The sequence below is a fragment of the Chiloscyllium plagiosum genome, unplaced genomic scaffold, assembly GCF_037043375.1.
Source record: "Chiloscyllium plagiosum isolate Xiang-an unplaced genomic scaffold, Cpla_swu_hap1 HiC_scaffold_25, whole genome shotgun sequence".
Classification (NCBI taxonomy): domain Eukaryota; kingdom Metazoa; phylum Chordata; class Chondrichthyes; order Orectolobiformes; family Hemiscylliidae; genus Chiloscyllium; species Chiloscyllium plagiosum.
Window position 1 is genome coordinate 46,842,315 of NW_028270163.1, and position 24,432 is coordinate 46,866,746.

At 40.5% G+C, this 24,432-nt stretch overlaps 1 protein-coding gene across 1 annotated transcript in view; it reads right to left on the reverse strand.

The window, feature by feature from the left end:
• tmem235b (transmembrane protein 235b) overlaps nt 1–22,014 on the reverse strand; it is a 50,615-nt gene extending 28,601 nt beyond the window's left edge. Inside the window, exon 1 of the mRNA XM_043714930.2 lies at nt 21,617–22,014. Coding sequence (XP_043570865.1) covers nt 21,617–21,818 — 202 coding nt within the window. The 5' untranslated portion in view covers nt 21,819–22,014. The remainder of the gene's footprint in view (nt 1–21,616) is intronic.
• Between the last annotated feature and the right edge of the window lie 2,418 nt (nt 22,015–24,432).

The window sequence follows — 24,432 nt, forward strand, 5'->3', positions numbered from 1 at the left end:
CCTAGAAGGAAACAGGTTGCAGATATATCAAAACAAAGCCACCTCCAACCCACAACCTATCCTCATTTGAGCAAAGTTAAAAATCACACACCAGGTTATAGTCAAACAGGGGGCTAACACCTTCGACATATTGTCTAGCTAACATCAATTGTTACAGTTAACCTGAGAATGCAACTTTTAAAAAACGTTTTGTCATTTACACATGAAAGAAGTGAAACTATCATGGTATTCAAATAGATGAAAGACTCAACATGCAATCAAGATAATTTCAGTTACATCACACTGTAAACTTTTGCTATAAATTCTGTGCCTTACAATTGTATCCTCCACAACCACCTGTGTGCTTCTAATTAAACCCTTTTGGACTATAACTTGGTGTTGTGTGATTTTTAACTTTGTACACCCCAGTCCAACACCGGCATCTCCAAATCATTTGAGCATTATTCCTTCAGGAATCCTGGAATTCCCAACTTAGCAAAAAATACTTTCACTGCATGGTCTGTGGTTGTTCAAGAAGATGGCCCACCATTACATTCTTGAATGTAATTAGGAATGCGCATTAGGTATTGGCTTTGCTTGCGATATCCATCATGGCATTTTCAGAAAATAATAGAATCTTAGCTGGTGTGTGACTGCATAAAAGCAAGTGACACAGGAAGTAACGGGAGAAAAATCTTTCTTCAAAGTCTCCTGTCATTATTAAAATTCATGAAAGATTTATTTCATTTCCTTCAGTTTCTGTTTGTTATCTTTTTCCTTTATGTCACCATATGTTCCCTAATTGCTGTAGTAGATCTACAGGAAATAAGCTCAGCATTCTTCTGGCCTTATCTACCTTGGGCTCCAGAAGATAAAGAAGAATATAGTGTTATGAAGTTGAAGGTGTGTACTGTACCTTTGCACGAGCAGTCTCAGAGTGACCTGGAAAATTGAAAATATGCAACATTTGTCTGTGAAATGGATACCCGAGGTTGCTGTTTTGACAACAATTAATTTAAAATTATACTCCTGGATTCTAAAACCCAATTAAGTTTGAATTTATTATTTTGCCAACATCAAACCAGTGAGACAATCCAATGCTGGGGATATAAAAAGGCAGGCATCTGAAAATCATACAGAGCAACTGCTGTTGAGAGAGAGAGAGAGAGAGAGAGAGACACAAGACAGTGAAACACTCTGTCAAGGTACTTTTCCATATGAAATATCTTCACAGTAAAAAGAAAGAAGATGAGCAGGGGTAATCTTCAGCCAGAAAAAGAAAGACAACAAAGATGACAGCCACTGTATGGTTTTGAAATTAAGTTGATGTAATTTTAATGTATTTTATTGGAACAGTATATTGTTATAGAGTTGGAGGCAGGTAATAAGCAGTTAAGAGAAAGGGGAGGCTTAGAGTTGAGTGAAGCCATTCCTGAAGAAGGGCTTATGCCCAAAATGTCGATTCTCCTGTTCCCTGGATGCTGCCTGACCTGCTGCACTTTTCCAGCAACACATTTTCAGCTCTGAAGTCAGATTAAGCATCTTGTTCAAAATTGTGGTGCTCTGCCTCATTGATGTTGAAAAGAAAAATGAAATAAGTCCACAGACGCTGATATTCAGTCACCCAAGTCACCCTTTAGTTACACGTAGGACAGTCATTGATACTGATCCAGCTCCCTCAGAGAACTTCTGACACTCCTGTTTATATGATATTCTAAAGCATATGCCCACCTGGGAGAGCTGTTTAAATTCTCTAAGTGCTCCTTATTGGTCTTCCTTGTTGTGAGCAAGTTATCTAGATAAATGGCGCCCTGGGTAGACTTTGTAAAATGTTCGCCATTGTCTGCTGGAAAGTTGCACAGGCTGATGATACCCCAAGTGGCAGTCTCACATATAGATACAAACCCCAATGGGTATTAATTGTAGCATACTTTGGGAATTCTCATCTAATTGCAATTACAGTATACTTGGGTCATGTCGGGTTTCATGAAGGACAGCCCCCCTGCCAATTTTGCATATAAATGCTCTATGCAAGGGAATGGTTATTTATCCAGCTGCAAGAAGTGCTTTGCTGTTTGTTTAAAATTACACAAAGGCGAACCAAGCCCTCGGGCTCCACAATCTGGACTGGTTGACAATTCCATCACTTTCCAGTCTTCCGATTTCTGCTTCTACCTTTCCCTGTGAGGCAAACGGAACTGGGCAGGCCTTGCAGAATCATGGAATTGCTTCCTGGTCAATATGCAATGGTGGCCTTGGCTCCTTTGATAGTCTCTAGACCTTCAGCCAGGCAGCCATTTTCCAATTGAGAAATGTTCAACCAATCAAGGTGAATCTCTCTCAACCAATTTCAACCCATCAAGCTTAGGCCTGAGCCTTTTACTACAATCAAAGGGAACTGAACCGGCTGTTTTTTTTTAATAATTAAGTGAAACCGAAGTTATATCCTTAAACTGTAAAGGTTCCTCAGTATAGGTGCTCAGTCTAGCCAAGGTCTTGCACAAACGTAAACATGGGAGTCCAGAGCAAGGTTTGTGAAGACTGGTTCTGAAACGGCTGCACTGGTATTAACCTCCATTAGAACCTGGTGATCATTTCACCAGGCGTTCTGATTTGGAATTGCTAGTAGGTGGACTCTCCAGCCAGCCAATGGGTTCTCTTACACAATTTAGGTAAAGTGGGACTCTTTCGCTGTCTCGTGTCCGCATACAGGCAGCAACTACAATGGCTTGCCGGCCCAAATCCTGAAGGAAATATTAACCATTTGGCCAAGGCTTGGCTTTGTTTTGGGGTTTTACTTTAGTCTGATGTAGAGTCCCTCTGTTCAGGATATGTTTTGAGTGAGGCTATGTAATTGGAACTCCACTTCCATTGGAATACCCTGCAACTCATACACTCCACACGCTGCATTTACCAATGACAAAGCCAGTTGTAGTGCCTGTCTGAAGTCCAGTTGGGCTTCAGCTGGTAGGAGCTTTTGCACATTTACATCATTAATCTCACATACAAAGCGATCTCTTAGCATCTCAGTACAAGATAAACCAAAGTCACATTCCTCTGCCAAATGTCTTAAACATGCCAAAAATCCCACCACGGATTCCCCTGGTTCTCGAACGTCTGAGTAAAACTGATCGTGTCTCAGAATTAGAGGAGCTTTGGGGTGGTAATATTCTTTAAATCCACCAACTCTTGAAAGATTTCAGTATGCAATGCCTCAGGAAAAGTTGACTAATAATCAAACAAGGTGTGAGTCAACGAGCTGTCAGGAAAATTACTCCTTGCTTTTCATCTGCCTCAATGTCGTTTGCCCAGGAAAATATCACTTTCTTTCTATATCCTGGGCCTGATCTTTGACCACAGGATCGACTGAGTCAAGCTTCTGAAGTAGAGAAGGTTATTGTATTTCTTTCTAAAGGAATATTTACTGATGGCAATGGGGTGGTTGACCCAGAGTGAATTTTCCTCCAGATGTATATAGTTATATTAAAGTATTAATATTCACATAATGCATGCTTTTATTTAAACATCATAACTGTATTGTTTAGCCTTTGAAATCTGATCTAAATATAACACTAGCACGCCTAAGGTAGTGGGATACTGCAGCATTGAGTTACATTTAATTCAGTCTATCGATCACGCTGAGTAAAGACAACTAGCCCTTCAGCTCACAGCATTATAGAAGGGAATATTACATAAAAAATATTGCTTTTGGGACCTGTAGACAATGAATAATAGTTGAAACAATTACAAAATCATTCAAAGGGAATGAATTCTATGAAAACCTAAAACTGCAACACTTAAACCATATCATCTGACTAATGGATCTTGATGTAATGTGCTTTACTTCAGTTTCGAGCTCACTTGATAACAAAACCCATTCAAGTGAAGAGAGTTCAAAGTACAAAATGTGCCCATCCCTTTTATTAAACTTAACAATGCAAGTTATTGATTAGCACCACAAAGTTTGAAAATCATTATAGCTCTCTGAATTTTGTACATTTTGTCCCTATGAAAATTGACATTAACCCAGCACATTTTGTCACTGTAGATCATTTTGTCAGTTTCTTTAGTGACTAAACAATTGCACTTTACTACATTCAGCTATTTGGAGAAATAAATTCAATTGGGCCAATTTTTCCTATCACTGAAATATAGGAAATAGCTCAGCAGAAACATTAAGACAAATAACAGAAGTCCCTTTTCAGTTTCCCTTTGAGAATGCAATGGTGCAATGGCATTGTTGCCAGACTGCTGATCCAGAGACCCAGATCATGTTCTGAGCACCTGGGTTCAAATCCTGCTATGGTGATGGGTGGAATTTGAATTCAATAAAAAACCTGGAAATAAAAGTTTAATGATGACCATGAAGCCGTTGTTGATTGTCAGAAAACTCTGGATCACTGATGTCCTTTAGAGAAGGAAATCTGAATCCTTCCTGGTGCAGCCTATATGTGACTTGAGACCTGCAGCAATGCAGTTGATTCCTAACTGCGCTCTGAAATGGCGTAGCAAGCCATTTAGCTATACTAAACACTACAATGACAGAAAAAAAATGAAACTAGACAGATCACCAGGTATGAACTAGGAACCAGAAATGACAGTGCCAAAACCTGTCAAGCTGCAAAATCCTCCTTACATACATCTGGAAGCTAGTGCCAAAATTGGGTGAGCTGTCTCACACACAGGTCAACAAGTTTCTTCCTTGTTGTTATCAGACTTATGAATGGACAGCACCTTCCAAACCTATGACCTCTTCCAACTTGAAGGACAATGGCAGCAGTTATATGAGAATACTCTCCATCCTGACTTAGAAATATAATACCTTCCTTCAGAGTCATAAGGTTAAAAGCCTGGAATTCCCTTCCCTAATAGCATTGTGGGTCTACCTAGAGTACATGGACCTCAGCATTTCAAGAAGGTCGCTCAGCTCCCACTATCTCCAGGGCAACCAGAGATAGGCAATAAATACTGACCCAGTTAGTGACACCAATGTCCCATGAGTGAATAAAGCAAAATCAGAATTTGGCACAGTAGTATGTTTGAACCACTAGATATCTCTACCAGATTTAATCCTTGAAAATTCTGCTCAATGTTCTAGCATTACTGATAGATCATTCATAAACACTAAGAGTTATAATTAGTTGGAAACTTAGCATGTTCCTTTAAGTATGATGTTAAAAAATGTAAATTATTAAGTTCCAATAAAACTGAACAGGTTCTCTAAAACCTTTCAGGATAAAATCAATCCCCACACCTGTCCTAATCTATAATATCGTACAAGTAAAACTGAAATCAGTGGGGATCAAGGGGAAAACTCTCTGGTGGCTTGATTCATGGTCAGCTGAAAGAAAGACAATTGAAGTTGTACAATAGTCTCAGCACCTAGAACATTACTCCAGGGATTTCTCAGAGCAGTGTCCTGAGCTCAAACATTTTCAGCTGCTTTATCAATGACTTTCAGTCCATCGTTAGGTCAGAAATAGGGTTTTTTGCTCAGTATTGCAATGTTGAATTCCATTTGTAACTCCTCAGACATTGAAGAGATCTGTGCCTCTATGTAGCGAGCTTGGACAATGTCTAGGCTTGCAATAAAAATTGCCACACAAGTGCCAAGCAATGGATACACCCATTAGAGAAAGTCTAAGCAATTCCCAGGGACAGCTGAACAATTACTATCATGGAAATCCCCTCCATCAATGTCTTGGTGGTCAATATGAACCAGAAATCTAACTGAACAAGCCATATAAATACTGCATTTAAATTCCACTGAGCAGACTCTATCAGAAAGGTGCAGTATACTTGGCTAACTCAGGAAATTAGATTGCTTTCAAATTTAAAGAAAACATTTACAACATCGATTGAGAAATTGGCTGGCCAGAGACCAGGAAAAGTTTAGAAAACAGCAAGAAATGATTTTAGAAAAGGAAAAAATTAATGTGAGTACATTGTGTAGCCTAGCTGTACACTATGACAGGCAGCATCCGAGGAGCAGGAGAATCAACGTTTCAGGCACAAGCCCTTCATCAGGTGTATGCCTGAAACATCAATTCTCCTGCTCCTCGGATGCTCCTGACCAACTGTGCTTTTCCAGCACCACACTGTCAACTCTGATCTTCAGCATCTACAGTCCCCACATTCTTCTAGTTTTACATTATGACAGGAGGAATAGAAAAAGTTAATATTATTTAAAGCGAGAGAGACTCCAAACTTCTGCGGTACAGAGAGATCTGGTGTCCTTTTACACAAATCACAAATAGTAAGAATGCAGGTACTGAAAGTAATTAGGAAGGCTAATGAAACGTTAGTTTTTTTGGAATGGGGTTGGAATATCAATGTAGACAAGTCTTGTTATAACTTGTTACAAGTATTGAGACCAAACTTGACCAGACCAGTTTTGGTCTTTGTACTTAAGGAAAGATTTCAAAACTATTCAGAGAAAGTTAAACAGGCTGGTTAGGATGAAGCAGTTATCTGCAGTGCATTCTGGTATAATACGATAGTTGCGTTCCTTTGCGACCTTATGCTATGGAAAATTGTGCTGTGCAAGATCGCTTTAGAAAATCGCTGTACCCATTCAGTAGAAAGTTTTCATTATCCAGTGCCCAAAATTCATTAATCGCTTTATAGCCAATTCGCTTTGACAAAACACGTTATACTAGAACGACCTGTATTGTGGAAAGATAGGAGGAAATACAGCCAATACTCATTGACATTTAGAAGAATGAGAACTGATCTTATTGAAACACATGAATATTCTAAAAGAGTTTCAGAGAATAGGTGATTTGAAGATGTATCCCCTCATGTTAATCAATAAAATGTTTGCTGAGCGTATGTTGGATAAACATATTAAGGTAATTATTTTTATTCATTTAGGGGATGTGGGTGTAATTAGCATTTACTGCCAATTCCTATTGCTCAGAAGGCAGTTCAGAGACAGTGACATTGATCTGGGTCTGGAGTGACATGGAGGCCAGATCAGGTAAGGAATGCAGGTTTCCTTCCCTGAAGGGCATTAGGGAACCGATGAATATTTACAGCAAATCAACATAACTGCATTAGGCTAGCTTGAAATCCCTTTATGATGGAATTTGAACACACGCCCCCAAAGTATTAGCCTAGCATTCTGGATGACTACTCCAGTGAAATTACCACTGCGCTACTATCTCTCCATTGCCAAAACATTGTCTTAAACATCAAAACAAAAAGTTCAAACTTTTTAGTTCAGAAGAACCCAACGGTCAGTTCAGAAGACAGCAGAACCAACATTTCCAGTTCAGTTTAGGTTAATCAGTCATCATTGATTTCTAGTTTCCTGCAGCTTCCAAGCCAGAGCAGTTTGAATAGAATGTCACGACTTACTGGTGTACAGTCATAGAGACATACCACGTTTCCTAAACTGAACCAGAACCATTTGCTACCAATGGGGGTCATATCCCTCGAAGTCTTTCCTATCCATGTAATGTCCAAATTTCTTTTGAATGTTGTGATTGTATTCACCTCTCCAGCTTCCTCTGGCAGCCAGTTCCTTATATCACACCACTCTGTGTGAAACATTTGCCTCTTATCAATCTTTCCCCCCTCACCTTAAACTTATTTCCTCTAGTTTCAGATTCCCCTACTCTGGGGAAAAGGCCTTGGTGATTCACTTTATTTATGCTCCATGATTTTACAAGGTTTATAAAACAGCCTTCTATGCCCCAGAGAAAAATGTCCCAGCCTATCCAGCTTCTCCTTACAACTCAAACCCTTCAGTCTAGTAGCATCTTTGTAAATATTTTCTGAACCATTTCAAGTTTCACAACACCTTTCCCTTAGATGGGAGACAACAATTGAATACAGTATTCCAAACTATTTTTGGTGACATTTGAAAATTTACTAACCATACCCTCTATATGCACATTGCAAAAAGCAGTGGATCCAGCACCAATCCTTGAGGCACACTGCTGGTCACAGACCTCCAGTCCCAAAAGCAACTCTCCACCACCACCCTCTGTCTTCTACCTTTGAGCCAATGTTGCATCCAAATGACTAGCTCTTCCTGTATTCCATGTGGTCTAACCTTGCTAACCAATTTACCGTGCGGGACCCTCAATATCTCTCATCATCCAGTGTTCTCTACTCCTACCAGCCTTGCCCTTCACACTAATAGGAACATGCTGTCCCTGACCTCTTGCTACCTTGCTTTGAAAGCCTCTCACTTGCCAGCCATCCCTTTACCTGTGAAAATTGTCCCCCAAATCAATTTTTGGATGTTCCTGTCTATTACCATTAAAATTAGCCTTGCCCCAATTTAGAATTTGAACTTGTGGACCAGGCCTATCCTTTTCAATAACTATTTTAAAACTAATAGAATTATGGTCACTGGTCCCAAAGTGCTGTCCCACTAACACCTCAGTCATTTGCCCTGCCTTATTTCCCAAGAGGAGGCCAAAATTTCCCTTTCTCTAGTAGGCCATCTACATATTGATTGAGAACATTTTCTTGAATACTTCTAACAAATTCCTCCCCATCCAAGCCCTTAACATTACAACAGTCCCAATCTATGCTTCAAAAATTAAAATCCCTGACTATTACAGACCTGTAATTCCTCGAGCTATGTGCGATCTCCCTACAAATCTGCTCCTCAATTTCCTCTTGACTACTAGGGGCTCACAGTACAATTCCATCAACGTGATCAGCCACTTCTTATTTATCAGTTCCACCCGTATAACTTCACTGGACGATTACCCAGGAATATCCTCTCTAAGCACTGTAGTGATGTTTTCCCTAAATGAAAACAATGCCCCCTTTCCTTTTGCCTCCCCTTCTATCCTTCCAATAGCATCTATAGGTACCCCAGAACATTCAGCTGCCAGTCCTGTCCATCCCTCAGCCATTGTTTTTGAATAATTATGACATCTCAATCCCACATTCCTGAGTTCATCTGTGTTACCTGTCAGGCCTCTTGCAATTAAATAAATGCATTTTAATTCATCAGTCTTTCTTCATTTTCTGTTGCCCTCTTGCCTGCCTTGCCTATTGAACTTGCTCTCTTTAACTTGTGTACCACCTTCAACTTTCTCTCTTGTCTCACTTGAGAGTCCCCTATCACAATTGCTCACAACTGTTTTACCATACACTGATTTACAGCAGAGTCAATCATTGTGCCAAAGACCTGGTTGCTAAGACCTGAGAGGCTTTAGAAAGATTCTCAGGCTTTCATTCATTGGTTGAGGATTTGCTCTTTCAATGTATATGAAGTGGCTTACCCCCTTTTCCTTTCAATAGACAATTTCAGTTTTCTGTAAGCTGGATAATCGAGGTTCCTCTGTACCTGGCTTTGTTCGCTTTCCTTCTTCGTTTGCATAATGAAATTGTGTGAAATTGTTTCAGTGACTAAGCACCATGATAACATCAGAAATTAAACTCTGATCCATCAAATCAGGTTTGTTGTCAGATCTAACTTGTCTGGTATTACCGCCAGCTGCAATCATAAGAAAACCAGTAACTCTGTGAAAATGGGGCATATGCTTTGTTATTTTTCTCCATATTTTCAAAGAGAAATGCAGCATACAGTGAATCATACTTTCTGTTGACTTGCCGTCTGTGAAATAAGTTAGGTTGGCTATGTCTAACTTGTCTCACCAAGTATGAGTGTGCTGTCAAAAGATAGCAAAAGAGTACTTTGAAACAGGTGGAGAAATTCCACTTATGAAAGACTGGTAGTCATGGTGCTGGGAACTAAAATGTGTTACTGACAGGAGAGAGAAGGAGAATTAACTATTATTTCTCTCCTCACCTTCTGTTCATAAGTAAAGTGGTTAATTTTCAAGCATCTTGCAATATGCTTTCAAATGATTTTTCTGGTGACCTCAACTTAGTTACATTCAGCAAACTCTGATAAATTCACACCAGAAGTATTTACACTCATATACACACAATTTAAAAAAAAGATAAGATTTACATCTCGGAATAAACTAAAAACGAAAGTGTAACTATTAAGTCACATGAACTAAATTTCAGTGAGGATTCTGTCACTCAGGACATGTCCAGATGACTAAAGAGGAGTTGAGCTTTTAGAAAATTCCTTCCAAGTTAGAGATAACATAGCAATGTTATATTTGTCATCAGGGAATGGTAGGCATTGCAGGCAAATATGAGGGCTTACATAACCAGATTTTGAGAAGACTTAGACTTGAGGCAGACTTAGCTAGCAGCTGCAGTGCTGTTTTCTGTACTGTGTTGTGATGTTAAAACCATGCTGAGCAGAATTTGGAAGATGCTCAGACTATGAAAGGGAGTATCGCTGTAACCAAGAGAACATTTAAGTCAAAATCCAAAACTTGAAACACAAAGGATTGCAAAATGATTTTAAATAAAACAATATTCTTGAAGTTCATTTAAATTATCTGTGGCCTTAAGATTCATTTTTAAAAATAAACATATAATTGACATTTTCCTTTAAAGAAGAATGTGTTCTTTATCATGCACAACATTGATGCTTTGAAAACTGGATCTGTTGCTTATTTACAGTATACCCTTTCGTCAGTCAAGAATATTTTATCTTCACTCACACAGTGACGATTGTCTTCCAAAAGTCATCAGTAAACCTGGCCATTTGTGCATTGTTGTTTCCACTTTACATCATTTGGCCACTAAAAAATAATATGTTTAATTGTATGTCAATTTCCATAATCAATTGCATTGATCAAAACCATTGATGTGCTTAAATTAACAACTGCATTCTGCAATAGCATTAGCACATCAAGGCTAAGTGTTGTGAGCAATATTGTATGGAAATTACAAGAACACAAACTCATTGCATAAAGGCTACATTAAACCACCAAACATGGCTCATCTCTCAATCAAACACTGTTACATTCTTCTGGATAGAACCAAATGAATTCGATGTCATCACTCGAAACACGTCAGGTTCAGCCATTGAAATGCAGAGTACAGGGGTTATTAGTCTGGTTCTGCCAGGATCAATATATTGTGCACCATCTGAAGTGGGAATGTTTGCTGATGACTACACAATGTTCAACAATATTCAAAACTTCTCAGATACTGAACCAGTCTCTGTCCATACGCAGCAGGATATGGACAAATCCAGGCTTGGCCTTATGGGGCAACGAACATTTATGCTATAGAGCTGCTGGGCAATGGCTGTCTTAATGAGAGAAAATTTAACTTTCACTCCTTTGATGATCAATAGCATTGTCATCTTGAAAACTGCCTATCAACAGCTGGAGTGACAGAGGGTTACAATTGAGCAGAAATTTAGTTAGACCAATATAGCTGCAAGAGCTAACCAAAGGCTAGGAATTCTGTGGTGAGGAGCTCACCTGCTGACTCTCCTGTGCATGTTCATCATCTGCAATGTACAAATCTGGAGTTTGATAAAATACTTTATGCTTGTCTGACTAAAGTTTAATTCATGCCTTGATTTTGTTTTAATTCATTTATTGGAATACTCTCCACTTGCCTGGATGGGTGCAGCTCCAACAACACTCAGAAGCTTAGCACCATTCAGCAAATGGCAGCCTGCTTGATTGGCACCACATCCACAGATATCCACTCTCTCCACTGCTGATGCTCAGCAGCAGCAGTATCTACTATCCACAAGTTGCAGAAATTCACCAAAGATCCTTAGACTGCATCTTCCAAATCCATGATAACTTCCATCTAGAAGGTCAAAGGCAACAGGTACATAGGAACACCATCACCTGCAAGTTCCCTCCAAGCCACTCACCATCCTAATTTGGAAATATATCATCATTCCATCACTATTGCTGGGTCAACATCTGGAATTCCATCTCTAAGGGCATTGTGGGTTAATCTACAGTATGTAGAGTGCAGCAGTTCAAGGAGGCAACTCACCACAATGGCAACCAATATCCTGGGCGGGAAATTTGCTGGTGCTATTCAGTTTAAACTAGCTCAGCAGGAGGATGGGAACCAGAGGTGTAGTTGCAGTGCACAGGAGGATGAGAGTAGGGAAGACAGGGACAGGATTTCAGGGTCACAGGAATGTGCTGGCAGACAGCAAACTGGTTTGAAGTGTGTCTACTTCAACACTAGAAGTATCCGAAATAAGGTAGATGAGCTTGCAGCATGGCTAGGTACCTGGGATTTCGATGTTGTGGTCATTTCGGAGACATGGATAGTGCAGGGTGAGGAATGGATGTTGCAGGTTCCAGGATTTAGATCTTTCATCAAGAACAGACAAGTCGGTAAAAGAGGGGGAGGTGTGGCCTTGTTAGTCAAGGAGTGAATAACGGTGGCTGAAAGAACTTTTGTCTACTGAGGTAGTGTGGGCTGAGGTTAGAAACAGGAGAGGAGAGGTCACGCTGCTTAGAGCTTTTTATAAGCCTCCGCAGAGTTCCAGGGAGGTGGGAGAGAGGATTAGCAAAATTATTCTGGGTAGGAGTGAAAGGAACAGGGTTGTCATAATGGGGGACTTTAACTTCCCCAACATTGACTGGAAATGCTATTACTCTAGTACGCTGGATGGATCAGTTTATGTCCAATGTGTACAGGAGGGTTTCCTGACACAGTATATCAAAGGGCAGACAAGAGGGGAGGCCACACTGGATGTGGTGCTTGGTAATGAACCAGGCCAGGAGTTTGATTTAGTTGTAGGTGAGCACTTTGGAGAGAGTGACCATAATTCAGTTACATTTAGTTTAGCAATGGAAAGGGATAGGTACATGCCACAGGTCAAGAGTTATCGATGGGACAAGGGCAATTACAATGAGATTAGGCAAGAATTAGGATGCATAGAATGGGGTAGCAAAATGCAGGGGATGCAGACAATGGAAATGTGGAGCTGGTTTAAGGAACAGATATTGTGTGTCCTTTATAGGTATTACTCTGTCAGGCGGAAGTGATAAGGTAAGGGAACCGTGGTTTACTATAGAAATTGCATCTCTTGTTAAGCAGAAGGTGGGGGCTTATGTGTTGATGAGGCAAGATGGTTCAGAGGAGGCGATGGAGAGTTACAGATCAGCTATGAAGGATTTAAAGAGAGAGTTAAGAAGAGCACAGGGAGGACACGAGCAGTCTTTAGCAAATAGAATAACGGAGAACCCTAAAGCTTTTTGTAGGTATGTGAGGAATAAAAGGATGACTATGGTAGGACAGAAGTGAGAAGTTGAGTGTGGACCCTGTGGAGATCGAAGAGGTGCTAAACAAACATTTCTCATTGGTTTTCACTTAGGAAAAGGAGAATATTGTAGAGGACAAGAATGAGGTGCGAGATATTAGACTAGAAAGGATCAAGGTTAGTTACGAACAGGTGTTATCAATTCTAGAAGGAGTGAAAGTAAACAAGTCCCCTGGGCTGGAGGGGATTTAGCTGAGAATTCTCTGAGAAGCTAGGGAGGAGATAGCAGAGCCTTTGGCTTTGACATTTGGAGTCAGCATTGTCTACAGGTTTAGTACCAGAGAACTGGAGGATTGCAAATGTTGTGCCCTTGTTTAAGAAGGGCAGCAAAGATGACCCAGATAATCATAGACCAGTGAGCCTTACTTTTGTTGTAGGAAAGGTTTTGGAAAGGATTATAAGAGATAAGATTTATAATCATCTAGCAAGCAACAATTTGATTTCAGATAGTCAACATGGTTTTGTCAAGGTCAGGTTGGATAAGGTTCCACATGTTAGGCTGTTGGAGAAAATGCAGAGGCATGGAATTGAGGGTGATTTAGCAGTTTGGATTAGAAACTGGCTTTCTGGAAGAAGGCAGCGAGTGGTAGTTGATGGAAAATATTCAGCCTGGAGTGGTGTGCCACAAGGATCTGTTTTGGGATCACTGCTGTTTGTCATTTTTATAAATGGATGGTTTAGTAAATTTGCAGACGAGACTAAAGTCGGTGGAGTAGTGGACAGTTTGGAAGAATGTAACAGGTTGCAGGGGGACTTGGATAAACTGCAGAATTGGGCTGAGAGGTGGCAATGGAGTTCAATGCAACTAAATGTGAGGTGATGCACTTTGGGAAGAATAACAGGAAGGCAGAGAACTGGGTCAATGGAAAGGTTGTTGGTAGTGTGGATGTGCAGAGGGATCTTGGAGTCCATGTACATAGATCCCTGAAAGTTGCCACCCAGGTTGACAGCGCTGTTAAGGCGGCATACAGTGTGTTAGTTTTCATTCGTAGAGGGATTGAGTTCCGGAGCCGCAGTATCATGCTGCAACTCCACAAAACGCTAATGCGGCCACACTTCGAATATTGTGTACAGTTCTGGTCGCCATATTTCGGGAAGGATGTGGAAGCACTGGAAAAGGTGCAGAGGAGATTTACCAGGATGTTGCCTGGTCTGGAGGGAAGGTCTTATGAGGAAAGGCTGAGGGAATTGGGTCTGTTCTCATTGGAAAGAAGGCAGCCAAGAGGAGATTTGATAGAGACATACAAGATGATCAGAGGATTAGATAGAGTAGACAGTGAAAGTCTTTTTCCTAGCATAATGACGTCAGCTTGTACGAGGGGGCCTAACTACAAATTGAGGGGTGATAGATTTAAGATGTCAGAGGCAGTTCTTTACTCAGAGTGGTAAGGGCGTGGAATGCCCTACCTGCTAATGTAGTCAACTCAGCCACATTAGGGAGATTTAAACAATGGATGATGAAGGAATAGTGTAGGGGGATGAGCTGAGTATAGTTCACAGGTCGGCGCAACATCGAGGGCCAAAGGGCCTGTTCTGCACTGTATTGTTCTATGTCCTAAGGATGGGCAGTAAATGCTGGCCAGCCACTGACACCAATATTCTCAAAGTAAATAAATAAAAAACACATGGTTGCCAATCGCCTTTCAGAAGCTGGTAAAGAGCCGACTTCTTGAATGACCGCAATCCTTGTGGTCTAGATATACCTACAATAGGTTGGGATTTTGACCCAGCAAAGATGAAAGAACCATGCTATATTACCAAGTAAGGATGGTGTCTAAACTTTAAAAAGAATATGCCAAGTCGGTGGTGTTTCTCTGTGCTTGCTGCCCTTACATTACTACCAGTACTGGGTGCAGAATTGGAAGCTGTCGTTGAGGGGGTCTTCGCAGTGCATTTTGTACTTTGCATACACTGAGGCCGCTCTCTGCTAATGATGGCAGGAATGAGCACTGAAGATTATGTATGGATCGTCAATCAATTAATCCATTTTGTTGAAATGGTATCAAGATTCCCAAGAATTGTGGAGCTGCTCTGATCCAAGGAAGTGGAGCATTTTCCTTCAAACGATTTATGTTGGGCCTGGTCTGTGACAAATTGGCATTGAGGAGTTGGGAATTGAGTTACGAGAATAATCCAAACTTCTTTACTGCTTTTGTCGTCACGATATTTATGTGGACTGTTACAGTTAAGCTTCTGGTCAATTGTGATCTCTAGTATATTGTTCCTGGGGCATTTAATGGTGGTAATACCATTGAAATCCAACTGAAGGTTGTTCAACATTGTCATGTTGAAGGTTTTTACTGCTGTGAACTTACATGGCATGAACATTATTACCACATATCAGGTCAACCCTGAATGTTATCTGGATCTTGCTGTGTGCAGAAAGAAAGTGCCTCATTGTCTACTGGACAAGCAGCCTGACATCAGAAAGGCAACAAAGAGGTCAACAGTTGTGTATAGTCATGTCAAACTTGAAGTCATATCATCAAATGCTGGCGCCAAAGAATAGATGAGAAATAGAAGGGGGGGGGGATCCACAGGAAACTGAGGACTAAACAGCGCAAATACCATCTCTGAAGGTTTTTTTGTTATATTGTCACCTTTCAAACAGCCAATATACCCAAAAGCACTTTGTAACCATCAATGCTAGCGAGTGTTTGAAGATGTCTATCAGAGGCACATCAGGGAGCTGCATTCAGTGATCTCTATTGAAATAAAGTACATCACCGATACTTCAAATTTAATTAATGCTAGATTTAGCTGACAGCCAGGAGCATCACACACAGAGTGAGAACTTAAAATGCTAGGAAGTAAGTCCACTCTAATACAGTGAGACTATAAAAACACAGTCTGGTCATCAATCACATCTGGAAATATTTTATGGGAAAAAACTGATGATTCCAGGAATCATTTTCTACAATATGAAAGCTAGGTGAACTTTCACATCTTGAATTTTCTTCAGTGCTTTGGTGTCTAGTTTCTTTCTCTTAGTAACATGACTTAAGGTTTCAGTTACAGAAAGTTGAGAATGTGTTCTTCCCTGGAAAATGTAGACAAGAAACGTGATCAAACCGGCCATGAGACTCTTTATCTGCAATGCGACTTTAGTCTACCTTTAGTGCAACACCATGTTTTGCCTAAGGGTTTGAAGTGTACACTTGTTATTGATGTCGTAAATACTTTTGCTAGTATTCTAATACTGTGATGGAGGTGGAAATCCAATTAGAGGAATTCAAATATAGAGTTCCAGGAAAGAAAGCCAGATTTGAATGGCAGCAAAGGCTTTGGAGGGACAAAGGAACAGGAATCAGTTATTCAGCCTGTCGAACCTGCCTGCCATTCAATGTGATCATGGATGATCAAGCACGTTAATGTCAGTTACTCACCTCAGCTCCAAAACATTTTATGACACTTGTAATCAGAAATTTATCAGTCTATAAATACTGCAACCACAAGAGCAAATCAGAGGTTAGGAAGTTTGCAGAGAGTAACATACCTCCCGACTCCTCAAAGTCTTACAAAACACAAGTCAGGAATGTGAAACAATACTTACCTGAATGAGCACAGCTCCAACAATACTCAAGAAGCTTGACACCATGAGGACAAAGCTTGATTGGCACCACACCCGCAAACATTCACTCCCACTACCACTGATGTTCAATAGCAATAGTGTATATTATTTACAAGATGCTTTGCAGAAATCTACTAAGGCTCCTTTGACAGCACCTCCCTATGACGACTTCCCTCCAGAAAGACAAGACCAACAGATACACGGAAACACCATCACCTGCAAGTTCACTTCTAAGTTACTTACCATCGTGATTTTGAAATTACTTCAATGCCACTCAGTCAAAATCCTGGAACTCCCTCTTTAATTGCATTGTGGGCATACCTACAGCAAATGGACTGCAGCGGTTCAATAAAGCAGCCACCATTTTCTCAAGAAAAATTAGGGACAGGCAATAAATACAAGCCCAGTGAATGGCATCCACATCCCATGAATGATTTTTCAAAAACTATACCTTAAACTGAGCTTCCACACCCACTGTAGTAGAGAATTCTCAAGGTTCAAAACCCTCTGAATAAAATTATCATTCCACATCTCGGGTCTAACTGGTATCCCCATTATCTTGAAATTGTATCCCCTGGTTTTAGACTCCCAGCTATGGGAAATACCTCTACCTTGTCTATCCCTTTCAGGTGTTTTATAGATTTCAATGAGATCACTTCTCATTCTTCAAAACACTGGAGAATACAAGACCAACTTGACCAGTCTTTCTTAATAGGATAGTCCCACCATCCTAGGAACAAGTCTGGATAACTTTTATAACAATATCTCTCTCAAAATAAGAAGACCAAAACTGTTCCTCTTGCAATAAAGACTAACATTTCAGTAGCCTTCCAAATAGCTTGCTGCACCTGAATGTTAGCCTTGAGAGACTTAATGGTGAGGACACATTGTTCACTTTATACATCTATACTTCCAAACTCTTAACATTTAAGAAATATTCTGCACAGCTGTCCTCCTACTAAAGTGGATAATTTACATTTCTCCACACTATATTACATTTGCCATGTTCTTGTTCATTCATTTAAGCCTATCCAATCCTCCTGAAACCATGTTACATCTTTCTCACAGCACACATTCCCACTTCGTTTTCTATTATCTGCAAATCTGAAAATATTACATTTACTGTTCACCTCCAAATCATTAATGTATGTTGTATCAATTCTTGAGGCACCCCATTAGTCGTAACCTGTCAATGTCAGAAAGACACTTCATTCCAACTCTCCATTTTCTATCTGTTTGTCAATCCTTAATTTATGCCATATATTACTTCTTGACCTATGTGCTTTAATCTTTCTAAGTGGCCTTTAGCAATAGCCTTGCCAAAATCCAAGTATAGTATGTCCAACAGCTCTTAGCTATCTTGATAGTAACATTTGCAAAATACTCCACTTTCATCCCATGCTTTATAACAAATTCAAGCATTTTCCCGAATACTGAGGTAAGGCGAACAGACCTATGCTTTTTATTTTCTCTCTTGCTCCCTTCTTAAATAGTGGGGTGACATATGCCACCTTTCAATCTGCAGGAATCATTCCAGAATCTATAGAATGTTGGAAGATAATCACCAATGCATTGACTATCCCTATAGGCCCCTCCTTCAACACGCTGGGATACAGACTATCACATCCTGAAGATTTAGCAACTTTCAGACGCATTAATTTATCCAATAAAATCATCTTAATAATACTCATTCCCTTCAGCTCTTCACTCTGCCTCACCTTTGATCTCCACTTCTGGGAGATTTATTACATCTTCCTCAGTAAAAATTGACATAAATTAACTATACTTCAGTATTCCCCATTATCAATTTCCTTCGTTCCATCTTTAATGGACTCACCTTTGTTTTAAGTCAAAACCTTGCCTCTTTAGACTTTTACAGACCATTTATATTTTTGAGAGATTGGGTTAATAAACCATTCTCCATATCAGCTTCTTGTTCATCCTTTGTTGTATTCTATAAATCTCCCAATCCTCATAATTACTGATATCTCTGGCATTTTTCTTTAAATCATACACAATATTGAATTTCCTTTTTTAACCATGGTTGACTGACATTTTTGGAGTTTTTACTTGGCGAGGGAATGTATAGTTGTTGTAAGTCTTTAGTTGTTGTAGTTCTTTAAAGACTTTTCATTGCCTATGGAGAGTCATGCCTTTCAATGCATTTTCCCAGTCAACCAGAATCTGTGCCTTATGCCTTTATAATTTCCCTCATTTAAATGCAACATCCTTGTCTCAGAATAAATTACCTCATTTTCAAACAAAAATGTTATGAAGGCACATGGCATACTTGCCTTTATTAGCCCAGGTGTAGAATTTAAAAGCAGGGAAGTTTGCTGGGACTATGTAAAACTTTGGTTAGGCCCCAGCTGGAGCATTGTGCACAGTTCTAGAATCCATATTGTCGGAGGAATGTGATTGCATAAGAGAGGATGCACTGAAGATTTACCAGGATGCTGCCTGGGCTGGAGAGTTTTCATTATGTAGAGAGACTGAACAAATTGGGGTTGCTTTCCCTGAAACACACAAGACTGATGGAGGACATGATTGAGATGTATAAAACTATAAAGGGCGTGGACATGTTAGGCAAGAAGGAACTTTTCCCTTGCTGGAGGGATCAATGACCACGGACTTGGATTTAAGGTAAGGATCAGGACATTTTAGAGGAGATGTGAGGATTTAGTTTCCATCCAGCGGTTTATGGAATTTGGAACTCAATGCCAGTAAGGGTGCTGGAAGAAGAAATCCTTATGACATTGAAGAAGTATTTAGGGGCACATTTGCAATGCCAACGCACAAAAGGATATGGACCAAGTGCTGGAAAATGGGATTAGAATATTCAGGTGGTTTGTGATTTGTGCAGGTTTGATGGAAGAAGGGTCTTTTTCTATGCTGTGTTGACATCTTCAACTCTCATGTAAAATATAGGAAAAAAAGGTAGGGTGGCAGTTTTGCAAGAAGGATTAATTTTTTTTATTTTTATGAAAAGAGGTGACTGTGGCAAATTTGAAGAAGGAGCTAGAGCACGAGGAAACAAAACTACCTAATACAGAAACACAGAGGAAAGTAGATGGTCAGCAATCTAATCAGAGTGATATGAAGGAGAAGCAGCTCAGTCCAAAGAAGCTTGGAGAGGACCTAGGAGAGAAAATAGAGGAAAATGCAATTCAGGGCTAGGTCATCAGATATTCTTTGAAAAGTTTCATCCCTTGCACCACAGGAAGGGAGGCGAGTGGTGTGGCAAGGGTCAGATGGTAGCTGATCAGTTGGCCTCAATCTATATGGTGAAGATTGCTAGCTCCTCACATTTACCTGAAGCAAGGGGGAGCAGATAGGGAGGAGAATGATTTACAGTAGAGTAAATGAAACCAGGGATTATGTTGCACTCCAGGATGATCAAGCAGTTATGTCAGACCAGGCATAATCTAATGGTGCCTCGTGTGGTCAGACTAGCTTTGTGCTAATCTGAGAAAGTTACGCAAGGTAGTAAACCTCTATTCATTCTCAACCCAAGCTCGTTTTGTTATTTTCCAGCTTACTGCAGACCTATCAAAACTGTACTTCTATAAATGTACTTCCATGCTGTCATTGGTTGGAACCCAACTCAGAATGGCACACACTTGTCTCCACAACCTGCCCTCCCAGGCCAATTATATGTTGTGCTAACCCTCACCATTAGCACAATAGAGATGTACAGCATGGAAACAGACCCTTCGGTCCAACCTGTCCATGCTGACCAGATTCCCAACCCAATCTAGTCCCACCTGCCAGCACCCGATTTCAATGGAGTCTAGCTCAGTTGGCCAGATGCTGGCTTGAAATTCGATAAGTTCAATTTCAGCACTAGCTGAGGTTATCCTGAAGGGCTTCTAAAGCTCTACCTTTACCTGAAGCATGGTGACCCTCAGGTTACCACTATAGAGAGAGAGCAGCCCTATGGTCTAATTGGACTGTGGCCATTCAGCGATGTCGAATTGATTAGAACTTGTTTGTAAATGGGTGTACGAATTAGGGCAATTTCTTTCCTATCAAAGCCTCCACAATATGTCACCGGTCTTAAAGGAAAATCAAATAATATTTGCAGCAACATTTCTGTACTTTGTCAGAGGGGAGCGTTCTTACAGCAAGTAGGGAGGATGGACATACAGCAGCTCAGGTGCTTAGTACAGTATACTCGAGCCGGGCAGATGCTCGCTGGCGTTTTGTAAATTCTAGCAGAACCCCTTCCCGTGACTTCTGTTAGTGATGCTACAGAACATGATGAAATTGCGAGGTTAGAAATTAACGCCTTGCTGGTTTCACCTTGAATTTTATTTAAGCTTTAGAAATATTTCAGAATTGTTTTTGTTTTAAAAATAAAAAGTTGTGCCCAGTCTGTGAGAAAGGCTGGTTTAATGTGAAATTATATTGAAGAGGGTTGAACTCCAATAATTGAAGAGGGTCGGCAGTTCCTAGCCCAGAAAAACCTGTTGGACTATAACCTGGTATGATTTGAATTTTGACAGAATATACTTGTTACATATACCTTTGGAACTCACACCAATCTCTGGAGGTTACTGGTTATTTTACTTCCTTTGTATCAGTAACAACGGTTCCGTTGGAAATCTATGGAATAAAATAACATGAAAGTCCAGTTCCAATAATAACGTGGAGGTGCGGCACCCTGTGAGCACAATGATCCGAAGATTTAAGGAGGACTAACACTGATAGGCATTGTATTTTCGAGAATTCAGAATGTCCAGTTCCCAAAGCTAGGTAATATTGTCGTCTGCAGGTCAAACACCGAGATCACCAAGGCCGCTCTATCTGAGGAGGACAACCCCCCCCAGCTTAACCCATAGAAATATTTCAATAATCAGTCGATCATAATGCTGATTAAGTTACAATCTCTACGAAATATAATGCTGTATAATGTTTCCTACCTTCGCAAATTCTCCAGAGTCCAGAATGAGAGTTTAAATCCTCCCAATGTTCCCCATAGTTATATCTGGAGTTTGAGACGTCGATGATGTACCAATAATCCGTACCTATCGCTACCGCCAGAAACACAAAACTTAAAAGACCCGTTAAACCAGCGGTGACGCAGACAGTTCCAACTGACATCTTATTCCAAATATCGCTCATTATACCCCAGCTAAGACTATCTTATTGTGGCGAATCCTCTCCTTTTGGCATTTTCGTGTCCGCTGCCTGTGCTCACACAGCTACCTTTGTCAGTGTGAATTTCCCTCTAAGCAACTGCTTGTTATGATGGCAACTGCACAAGGTGTAGCGAGAAGAGAAATGAAACCAACGCCTTTAAAGGGGAGAAAACGGGAGAAATTTAACGTGCACCTTAGATCTTTAGGTTTTGGGAAGCGAGGGAAGAAATTGACGGGGACAGCTGATTAGATGGCCTGGCTCAGTCTATCAGTCACTCTCACCTACTGGGGCGGGGCTGGGAAGACAATAGTAAACAGTTTTTACCAGATTAAGTTAGAAATCACACAACACCAGGTTATAGTCAAACAGATTTAATTGGAAGCACCAGCGCACTAATTATTAATGCCGTATGTGGTCCAACTCTATTGCATAGTCTTCAGGTCTGATGAAGAGTCGCCAGACTTCGGAATGTTCACTCTACTTTCTGCTCATAGTTAAAAATCACACAACACCAGGTCATAGTCCAACAGGTTTAATTGGAAGCACACTAGCTTTCGGAGCGACGCTCCTTCATCAGGTGATTGTGGAGGGCTCGATCGTAACAGAATTTATAGCAAAAGTTTGCAGTGTGATGTAACTGAAATTATACATTGAAGAATTGATTTTCTGTTAAGCCTTTCATCTGTTAGAATACAGTGATAGTTTCACTTCTTTCATGTGTAAATCACAAAACCCTTTTTTTATATAAAGTTGCATTCTCGGGTTAGCCGTTAACAATGGTGATAGCTAGACAATATGTTGAAGGTGTTAGCCCCCTGTGTTCTCTGTCTATGACCTGATGTTTAGATTGTTATTTCACTTTTTAGATTGGAATCAGAGTTTTACATAAATTCATGCAGTTTTTGAGCTCAGAGTTCAACATGAAGCTATGTGGTTTTTGAGCAAAGTGCAATGTAACTCTGAAAGTACCAAAAAAAATTCACCACACACAATATATATGTGTGCATGTGGGTCTTTGTCTGTCTGTGTGTGTGTCTGTCTGGGGTGGGGTTGTGAGTGTGAGAAAGTGTGTGTGTGTAGTGAGTGCAGAGTGTCTTAAGTCTGTGAGGAGGTGCATGTGTGGGAATCTGTGTGTCTAGAAGGTTGTGTGTAGGTGTCTGTGTGCACGTCTGTGTGTATCTGTGTCCGTGAGCATGTGAGAGAGAGTGTGTGTGTGTGTAGTGCAATGGTGATCACCTGTAATGTGATCCGGTTGAGGCCCTCCCTATGGGTACCGAACTTAGCTATCAGCCTCTGCTCAGCCACTTTCCTCTGCTGCCTGTCCCGAAGTCCACCTTGGAGGATGGTCACCCGAAGGTCTGAGGCTGAATGTCCTGGACCACTGAAGTGTTCCCCAACTGGGAGGGAACCCTCCTGTCTGTTGATTGTTGTGCGGTGCCCATTCATCCGTTGTCGTAGCCTTTGCTCAGTTTCCCCACTGTACCATGCCTCTGGGCATCCCTGCCTGCAACGTATAAGATAGACAATGTTGGCTGAGTCACATGAGTATCTGCCATGTACACGGTGGGAGGTGTTCCCACGCGTAATAGTGGTATCTATGTCCACAATCTGCTCATAGATGCTGTCTGATCTGCTGCAATTCTTCAGCAATTCGTTTTTTTTTCCAGCTCTGTACTTAGTTTAAACGACTGATGTTCGGCACCTATTGTTAGTGCTACTCTTCACATCGGTTTCCAAGGCTGTGGTAATTAAAATAAGCCAATACTCTTGGATAAAGCTAGACGGTATTAACATTGGTCCACGTTTTTATGATCTATTATATCCCGGGTGCCCCTTTCAGTTCTGTGATGCTTAATGGCAACCAAAGGATTCCATTTATGTCTAACAGCCTTCTTCCTGCTGATTACCTTTACATTCAAAGTTCTCAGTCTCCTTAAGTTCAATGCAACAGAATACAGATTTGTCAGCTGCAGTGGCTATTATTTTCCTCATGTCCTTCTCCACAACATTTTGGCACTAATATCAAAAGTTAATGAAAAATATTGCAGGTGATGGAATAAAGAGTGCTAGAGAAACTCAGTTGGTCCAGTAGTATCAGTATTGAGAGAAACAAAGATAACGTTTCAGACTCAGTACAACTTTGTTCTGCTCTCCAGAGATGCAGCCATACTTGGAATTTCTCCAGCACCTTGGGCTTTTAATATTAACATTTATTTCAACTTGAAGAATACTCTACGCATAAGGTATAACTTTAGTCAACTCTAATTTGCTTAGAAAATTATCAATTGTTATGGCTTTTTCACTCTTAGAAGGGCCAAACACATCAAGCTGATCAGTGTACAGGGGAAGAAAACCAGTTTGCTTTGTTTTGATGGTGCTGTCACACATGGCCAGAACAGCACCAGCAGTTCCAACACCAAGGAGTAATGAAAGATAAGACAACTACCTGATGATGGCTGTTGGTGTATGTGAAACCATCATATTATGGAGTTAAAATGAAAATCACTGCAGATAAAGTCGTCCTTCAACAGTTATTGAGTTTTAGGAATGCAAGAGATCCATCAAAAATCAGTCATAGATTTTATTTTTGTCAGGA